General features: G+C 39.8%; 1 protein-coding gene across 3 annotated transcripts in view; it reads left to right on the top strand.

Annotated features, from left to right (window-relative positions):
- Positions 1–9,144, top strand: part of LOC106954288 (protein unc-13 homolog C) — a 135,674-nt gene extending 126,530 nt beyond the window's left edge. For 2 of the 3 annotated variants that reach the window (XM_015043674.1, XM_015043673.1), the window contains 4 exons: positions 1,814–1,840; positions 6,875–6,963; positions 7,318–7,455; positions 8,990–9,144. In XM_015043674.1, coding sequence (XP_014899160.1) covers positions 1,814–1,840; positions 6,875–6,963; positions 7,318–7,455; positions 8,990–9,122 — 387 coding nt within the window. In that variant the 3' untranslated portion in view covers positions 9,123–9,144. The remainder of the gene's footprint in view (positions 1–1,813; positions 1,841–6,874; positions 6,964–7,317; positions 7,456–8,989) is intronic. The other variant, XM_015043675.1, reaches the window with a different exon arrangement.
- The last annotated feature ends 517 nt before the right edge of the window (positions 9,145–9,661 follow it).

Genomic DNA, 9,661 nt, shown 5'->3' with positions numbered 1-9,661 from the left:
ATTTTTTTTTTTATTTTTTAAAAAAAAAAAAAAAAAATTACCCAATTGCTCCCGAAGGATTCCTGTAAAAAAAAAAAAAAAAAAAAAAAAAAAAAGTCAGATCTCTGTCGTAGCAGCTGGCGGTGCCAACGTTGGCATTAGAAAAGCCAGAATTAATTTGTTGTTTCTAATATTTCCTGGACTTTCACGCCACACTAGGGTTGCCAGCTCTCTCATTGTCGCCTGGACGTCCCATATAAAGGAGCGACTATTCCATCTCGTATTTGTCCCGTGTGTTGAAAGCTGTTTTTTGATCCTGGCGGCGCTCTTACAGATTCCAGATCTGACATGCGGCAACATTGCATGTCTCTGTTTTGTGCCAAATATGAGGATCAGTACATGATTCCTGTCAGAAACATTGCAGATAAACATGTCTGATAAAGAGAAATTACTATTTGATTATTCAAAACGAGTCCATCCAGGATAAATCTGTCTGCAGTGATGCTCGCTGGCAGGAGTTTTTGATTAGCCTTTTTTTTTTTTTTGATTAGCATTAAAAAAAGACAAAGAACAGAGCACAAACTAAACATAAAATAATTAACTAAATCATTATTGTGATATGAACAATTATTTCCTTGTTGTGTCCCTGCTGATGGCTCGGTTTTGGGGGGATGATGATTGTGTGTGTTTAAAAATGGAGAACAAAATGGACAACGCTGAGCGTCCTGTTCATCAACTTACAGCCGTCTCTGACGGTGAAGACATTTTGTACGACTTAATCCTCTCTCTAAATCACTTTGGATTATAAAGTATTTCTGTATTGACTTGAACTGAACTTTGTGTTGTGCTTTTGGCTACGGTAGTCCTGTCACAATAACGAGCTTTACTGGACGATATATTGTTCCAGACGTTATTGTGATAAACGATAATATTGTTGTTTTGAGACGATTTTCAAGAAATATTATGGCCCAAATAATAATGCAAGAAGATATGATAAAGATCAGTAAACCTTAGATTTTAATGAACATTTAGCACTGTAGCCGGAAGACATTTTAAATATCCACAATAAATAAACAAAACAACAAATAAAATGAATTTTGAAGTCTTTGTAAACAAAATTGTCCTTCAAATAAGGGCCAGTTGAGACCAAAGCACCAAACTGAAGACTTTTATCTACCAGTTTTTAGTAGAAAAAAAGAAAAAAAAAAGATAAACGATAAATCATGGCAATAGAAATTATTGAGTTTGTTTGAATTTATCATGCAATTAATTGATTTAGTGATTATTGTGACAGGCTTATGCTACAGTGTGTCTCTGGTTTAAAAGAAAGAAAGAAAGAAAGAAAGAGAGAAAGAAAAGTTGGCAACCCTAGTTTACATNTAAATCCTNAAAATAGAGAGAGAGAGAAAAAAAAAAAACTTTGGAAAATCTTTTGTTACAAATGTTCAAATCTCAGTTTTTCCTCACTAAATATTGTCACAAACATATTTGCAAAATATCCATGTGGCTGTGGGTCTGAGTGTCCCCGAAACTACTTTCCCACCACTAACCCTGTGTTTATATCCTCTATCCGTTTTTTGTTAGTAAGTGTTTTGCTAAATCTCTAAATTCTGTGTTGCATTTTAAATCTGGGTGATCTTTTCTGCTCCCCTCTCGTTACCCCATCGCCAATCTGTCAGTGCTTCCAACCCCGCCGTCCCCACGATCTCTTACAACTTCAGCTGCATGTGTCTCTGTAGTTTCTAACACGTGTCTCGCCTTGCATTTTGTCTCCTGTCGTTGTGTCCTCTGTTCCCCTCCGTTTCCTTCCTGTACTCTCTCTCTCTGTCTCCAGGAGGAGGGGGTTGTCTCCTTCTGTAAGGTGTGTGCAATAGGACTCATCAACAGCCCTTCTCGCCATTTACCAAAATATTACAACTAAGCACTCCACCACACCCGACCCCCTTTGCCACCCCTCACGCTCCTCTGCCTCTCACTCTCCACCAGTAAGCATGTGCCACAGAACATACGGAGCTGAAATTACCCATCACCCTTCTGGACAGGCTGCTTAAGCTCGCCATCCCCTGCTCTCTGGAGATTCCGGCTCAAATCATTGGATCCCATCGTTATTTTAAGCTTTCTGCTTTTTTTTTTTCTCTACTTTTTTTTTTTTTTTTTACCTCTCTGCCACTTTCCTCACTAGGCTGGTTATTTTTAAATGTTGTTTGCCCCTCTCTACGCCGTAAAAGACAAAAAGGGAAGCAGTAGGCTCAACGAGTCGATGGCTGTGGTTTGTGTTCCTTCTTGTTCTTTTTCTGAGCTGCAGGCACAACAGCTTTAGACAGTTTTTTTTTTTTGTGAGGTGGGAGGGAGACGACTGTGCTTAATGAGCTTCTCGCACACAAACTTCCCCAGATGTGCCCTCTGCAGACGAGCTGCTGTTTTGCAGATCTAACCCTGGATCACTCAGACGGTGTTATTTTCAAACGCATATTAACTAGGTTTGATCGATCCTGAATAAATTAATGGAAAGTCATTTAAAGAAACAAGCAAAATGTAAAAAATGACTACAACAAAAATGCCACTTCCGGTAAGGGATAAATCAGGACTTATTTCCACTTGAGCTAATTGTTTGGAGATCTTACCCTGGATTGATCACATGCCATTATTTTCAAATGCATATTGATAATATTATGCTTTTAGCAATACTGGATAAAATAATTTAAAGTAACTTAAAAAAAAGTGAAAATTACTACAGAGAATCCCATTTCTGGTAAGGAATAAATCAGAACACCCTGAAATTTATTTCCAGTTAACAATCGAACTGTTTGCAGATCTAACCATAGATCCCTCATAAGCTCTCATTATTTCGTATTTATTTAAAGCATATTAACTCCACAAAAGTTAATTTCACCTTCTAAAAGTCACATTTTGAACTCTAACTTACAACCAAGAACCGCAAAGTCAATTTTTACTAACCCTGCCTGTGAGTTTGCTCTTTTCAGATGTGATTTTCTCACTGGTTTGCTCCTTGTAAATTTCACTATTTGTCACAGAATCGTTTTCTTTCTTTCTTTTTTTTTTCTTTTTTCATCAGTAATGAACTCGCAGATGTAAGAGTGCCAGTGTAATTACCCAGAGCCGTTATCAAATCGCTGCCAACGACGGAGATTTACAATAATCTCGCGCAATGGCTTCATCAGCGACTGATCTCCCCAGATTAGCATCGGACTTTATTTTGGGGCGTCCCCGCTGTTTGCTGATGTGCTTCTCCCGTCCTCGATGAAATGGCCGTTTGCAAAATCTTTCTTTACTCGGCTCTGGAGAGTCGCTTTGAGTCATCTGTGCGGCGGAATAACAACCTGCCAGTGAGTAGATATTGGACTGTTGAAACAGGGAAAGCGAAGTGAAGCTGGGCAGCAGCTGATAGGCTGTCAGCCAGGGGAGTGTGTGTGTGTGCACTCCAGAGAGCCCTGCATGCCAGTCAGTGTCGATGGAAAGCAGCTACCATGGAGAAGCCAGGTGTTCCCTATTTTCCAAAAAGGGTTTTTTTCCTATTTTTTTTTAAAGGGGCGTTTTTTTTTTTTTTTTTTTTGATTCATCAAGAAAGGTCGGTGCTTACGTAACTCGATGCGAGAGATGACGTTCAAGAAATTTTATTTGCGTATATCGTTAAAATAGCTGATTTCCTGGATCTGACTCCTCTGTGAAGTTGCTTATAGTCGTGTTTTCATTGCTGCTTTCTAATCGACAGTCAGAAGATGCGATTGGGAAAAGACGAGCACACACTTTTGGTGGTTAAACTTTTTAAAACGACTTAATTTTAATCAGCTAAAGACACTAGCTACTTTTTTTTTTTTTTAGGTTAGATTAGATTTGGTTTAAAGTATAATCAGTTACATCAATTAGTCCCTCTAGCTTTTCACAAATCTACAAAATTCATTCAAAATCAAATTTTTTTCCCCAGATTTTTAAGTGACTGCTCCCTCAGCCTTACCTGATGTCAGGCTATAGTCCATGACCGATATGGCGATTAATAAAAATTATTATCATGAATATCATAAAAATTCCTTACACATATTTCTAAAGTAGTGCCACAAAATCTATGATTTTGATTGCCAAAAAAACAAACATAAAAAACATAAAAACATTCACAAAATTCTGGATGAATTCTGTGAAAAAAATGCTCATTATTTATTAATTTTAAGAAACACTTACTGAAACAAACAGCGATTTGTTGATACTTTAATTGTGCAATTGGTTTTATTAATGCATTCTGGTACAACCGGCCCTTTAAGGACATTCAGATTTTTGAATGTCATTACGAAAACATGAGCTCCGTCTATTTTGCAGTTTGTGTGTCAGCCAGATGTTTTTTTTCTTTAGAGTCATCCATAAGAGTTCCAGCTGGAGCACAACTAGGTATAGGCTGCTTACCAATATCAAGATATACCAAAAGTTAAATTGCTCTTTTTTTTCTTACACCTTTAGAGTGTAAAGTCTTTTTATTTGGGAGCCAGAGGGGTTTTTTTTCTGGCTGTTTGGAGTGTGGTATTGCAGCCCCGCCCATCCCCCCACCTGTAGCTGCCAAAGAAGTCGGTCAGCTGGCTGACATTTCCATCCTGCGGAGGCTGTCGTCTGGTGAAACAGCACTCCACAATCAAAGCATCATCTTCTCTTCTAAGGAGTTTAGAGGGGATTTGGTTTATGTCACAAATGGCTGTTATTTGGCAGCATTGAAGACACATTGTGACAGAGAGAGAAAAAAAAAAAACAGCAAGTTGAAAATCACAGTTCCTTAAGCCACCAAAATAAATAGAGCTAGAACTGGAGAAGGCAAGTGATAGATTTTCTTTTTTTTCTATCTTTCATTTACTTTTTTTGTTTTTGCTATCACTTGAAAAGATGTTATCCGTTACTCAGCCAGTGAAATAACAGCCTAACCTCAATAGCCAATTTTCCATGCGACAGAAAAATATCGCACATTTACAGAGGTATGAATCTGTCTTGTTCACGGTGCAGATAGAGGCATGTGTACAGAATCACAATGTCTATGAAAACATAGGTCTACATACGCGCTTGCAGCTGAGTCATTTGCCATTAGGACTGCGTGAGATGAGCGGCTTCATGGCTGAGCTTATCGGCTCCGATGTGCTGGTCATGCATGCGGCGCCGTGCTTTTACCTCATATTGAGCACAAATACATCCACGTGTTTAATCCTCTCGGCATAAATCCCAAATGCCAAATGAAGACAAACATGAACACTTGTGGGGGCATCCATCATGTACATATGCTCACATATGTTCACCGGCCACTTTATAGGTACTAACTTTGTTATTCTAACTTTGGGGCATGGTGCATTATCCTGCTGGATGTAGCCATCTGAAGATTGGGTACATTGTAGTGATAAATGAATGGTCTTGGCCAGTCACAATACCTGGAGCCCTGCCTATTTGTGGTTCAGTATATTTGGAGACTCACCTATTTGCAGATTTTTCTGTGAAGCGCAGCTATAAGTTATTCATGGAAATGTTTTTCTTCATAGCGCTTATCTAATATTTGTGAAAAATACTTGATGTCCTTTTGTAAAACACACAATTTTCCTCAATTGGCTGTGACCCCAAGGCTACGGATTTTCTCTGCGGATGTTAGCTTTTAGTGCCGAGATGCTTTCTACTGGATGTGTCAATGCATGTAAAGGTATATTTGGTGTTTGTACTATTAAAGCATTTAGTTATACGCTTTTTTAGAGGGAGTCTCAATTATTCATGTACTGCGGTCCCTAAGCCTTGCAAATACCAAGGGTCCCCTGTAGATTGTGTACCTCACACTTGTCAAGGTTTTTAGAAATCTGTCACTGTCCCAGTTTGGTGAGCATTTGAAAATTGTTCTTTGACTTTCTTGTTCTTTGCTGACAGTAGTGGCACCACTTGCACTCGACTGCTGATGTAACAGCCCTAATGTCCCTTAAGTGCCTCTATGTTGTACATTCAGAGATTGTACTACTTTGATGGTTATTTGAGCTCGTCTTGCCATTCTATAATCTCAAACCAGTCTAACTATTCTCCTCTTACATCAGCAAGACCTTTTTGTCTACATAGCCCCCATTTATTGGCTATTTCCTCTTTCTTGGATCATTTCCTGAGAGATGGATATGTACTCTGCAGTAGATCAGTAGTTTCTGAAATACTCCAGACCAATTAATCTGGCACCAAATTCAACACCAGGTTCAAAGTCACTTCAATTTCCCTTTCTTCCTCCCTTCTGATGCTCACTTTGAATATCACCAAGTCACCATCAACAAACGTAGAGGCCTAAATGCTTCGAGTTGCTGCCGTGTCATTGACTAAATCACTGTTTTTGCAAGCAATTCACCTGGTTCGCCTGATAAAGTGGCCGGTGGTTGTATGTATCCTGGACATGCCATGCATGGGCATTCAAATGATTTATTGAAATGTTGGTAACATTTTTACTGTCAGCTTATTGAAAACATACTCTGAGCTCAGTTTTGTTCTGTGTTTAAATAGTAGCTAACTGTTCACTGCCCTTCATGACATCCATATTACACCTCAATGCAATTGACTTTTTGTTTTTTCTGTATTCCCCGAGACATAGCGAGTTGTAACTCATGTAGCGGGTCCCCTTAGCTAGCTCCCTCGCTGCTGTCACCATGTTTTATGACTCGGCATGCAGTCCTAATTACAGCGTTCTTAGGTGAGCTGTGCATTGGTATTCTGAATACAATGGGAGGCAGAAGGAGCGAGGAGTCACCGGCGAGCACCTCCCTCTGCTCCCCCTAAAACAACCCCATCACAATAGAGGCATCCTCCTGAGACACAGGGCTCTAGTAAGTGTGGACTACTATGTGGAGTGCGTAGATGTAGTGACTGCCTGTCTCTCTCTCTGCACTGACAGCTGGATGCAGAGGCCAGTGATCTGCTAAAGGAGCTGCAGAATAAACTCAACACAGTCCTGGATGAGCTCAGCGGGGTGTTTGGCTCCAGGTGGGTACTGGTGTGACTCAAAACTCCACGTGTGCGAGTCTGTAACGAATCCTGTATGGTCGGTCGATGGATCCATATTTTTTATCCCAATGAAGGGAAATTACACCATGAGGGAGCTTTTTCATTGTCAATCTCAAAATTTAATTGACTCAAGCTTATGCTTTGTGAGCACAGCAAGTCGCGAAACATTTCAGCGTGAAGAAAAGACGCCTCTTCTCTGAAAACCTCTTTTGTTGAGCTAATGGGAACAGCAGGACTCAGAAAGCACCTACTCAAACATCGACTGCTTCAACCGAGACAAAGATAAAGCCATAAAAAAATAAAAATAAAAAAAACCTCTTGTTGTGTGCACAGCTTTAAACCTGTAATCGAGGACTGTGTGAAGCAGATGAACCAGGAGCTGGTCCAAATGAAAGGGCCAATTAAAGGGAGCAATCCTGCCATGGATGCAGAAACCGTCTTACGGCCTCTTATGGACCTTCTGGACAAGAAGTGAGTACCTGTTGAAGGCATGATGATCGAAACTGTAGTAGGAGTTTTATTTGTCAACTTGCATGTTCTCTGGCAAATTAATCTAGAGTAGCCAAAGAATGATTTTGTTTGTCACATTCTTGAGCAAGACGCAGTGAAAGTGGATTTACTTGTTACTGATATCATACAATGATGATCACTCTGTTTGTCAAATGGAGGTGTGGACTCCATTTGGCCCATAAAGGTGAACTGTGGTCTCTGGCTCTAAGATGTTAGCAGAAGGTATCTTAATTGCTCTATTTTCTTAAGTAGAGCCACCATTAGTGCTCAGATAGATGAAGATTTGGCAAATTTGGAGGCTAAAGACCCCCATGTACTTCACGACATGTCGAAATTGGTTCTCATTGATGTAGACGTGTGACAAAAATTGCGTCATTTTGTTCGCAGAAAGGCACATGCCTGCCAAAGTCGACACCAGCCCTGGGTCAAACTGTTTCGACGGAGCTCTGTGCAAAGTGTTGTGTGATTGGTCAGACATTTGTTGCAAATGTGCTCTGACGGTAACGTTGGTATTTTTGCTTTAACCAACCTGCTTCCAGTATCCAGTTTTTGTATCCGCAGGAGACATGGATACTTTTGATTCTTCACTAATTAACTTATATAATGTTAAGACTGGTAAATGGTTAACAACTTCTGGATGGAAACTGTAACATTGTTGTTGATGGGGAACGCCGTTATTCCACAGCTGGTTGTATAAAAGTTGTCTGCAAAAGTCCCCAACATCCTCAGAGCATGTGTCGGCACGTCAGCTGTTCAACTTCGGATGAAATATGTGGGAGCCTTTAGTCAACACCTAAATTTGACTGTTTTGCTTCCCAAACCATTCCTGCTTGGGCAGATTGCCCTAGTTAAGAGAGTCCCCAGCCACATGGTCTGAAACATTGCTTAGGTAATTGGTTCATGTCTCAATAACACCCGTAGCTTCCCAGTCACCAAAAGCATCAAAGAACCTTCGCTGGGTTGCCTTCTTCCCCGTCTCCTTCTAACACATTAACATATCGCTCTACCTGTCAGTTGTCATAATGTGATACTTGAGCGATGTCGATTCGTACCATTGGAAAGAGAAAACGTCTCTAAAGAAAGGGAGATATTGTAATGAGAAAGTCTATCAATTCAACTCTTAGGGCTGTATTTACTCCCAGGGTTTTCTTAAAATGCAATCTTAAAAGAAGAAAAAAAGTGCCAGAGCTGAGCTTGAAGAATCATTTTCCTCCATTTTTCAAAGCAACATAGAGGCCAATGGGGTATTATGAGAAATCCTCTTAATGATATGGAAATAGAAAATCCTTCCTGCCGATTCTGAGACCCTGCTCGCACAAAGGGGCGAGATTAAAGCACAGAGCCCCAGCTTTTATTCTCAGTCACAGGTGTTTTCATTTTTTATGAATATTATACATTAAGACATCATTACGTGAAGCCTTCAGCTGTGTTAGATCTGGTTAAGACACGTGCTGAAAGTGTTGACCTGATCCCCTTTCTTTCTGCTACTTCCCAGTTTGATGTTGTTCGCCAAGATCTGTGAGAAGACCGTGCTGAAGAGAGTCCTCAAAGAGCTCTGGAAAATAGTTCTGAACACCATCGAGAGAACAATCGTTCTGCCTCCGCTTAGCGACCAGAGCGTGAGTTGATCACCTTTGAATCGTATTCTCACATTCACTTGTACCTTATTCTTATTTATTGGCCACACGGCTGGGTTTTAGAAGTCCGGCTCACTATTACATTGTCTTATTATGGAGTGAACTGATTCAGCATATGCATGCTCATCAGTGCGCAATAATGTAAATGGGACTTTTAGACGGAAATCGCTTTAACACAGAATGTTTATTTCTTTCAATCAAGTTATATTTTGAGATCAATATTGGTTTAGAAATCGACTGAACTGTGCTACTTGATTCATATATTTTTCACGTTAGCACTGTTGCTAAAATGGTTATATCTGCACGGAGTCCACGATTTTTGATCTAACTCAGTAAAAATTGCAGCTACAGGTCTTACAACGAGCCGTTCATCAACAGAATTCATATCTGTTTTTATGATAGTGCTCGTATAAACAAAGCAACCAAAGCAAGTTCTGTAAACACAGACTGTAACGGTAGCTTGAAGCAACATCACATCTTCAGTTAAAGTATAAATAAAATGTTTAATACTTTTTCCTAAAAAAAAAAAA

Source organism: Poecilia latipinna, unplaced genomic scaffold (assembly GCF_001443285.1).
Source record: "Poecilia latipinna isolate Pla-1442-1.1 unplaced genomic scaffold, P_latipinna-1.0 Scaffold644, whole genome shotgun sequence".
Classification (NCBI taxonomy): domain Eukaryota; kingdom Metazoa; phylum Chordata; class Actinopteri; order Cyprinodontiformes; family Poeciliidae; genus Poecilia; species Poecilia latipinna.
This window is presented reverse-complemented; position numbering and strand designations above follow the sequence as displayed.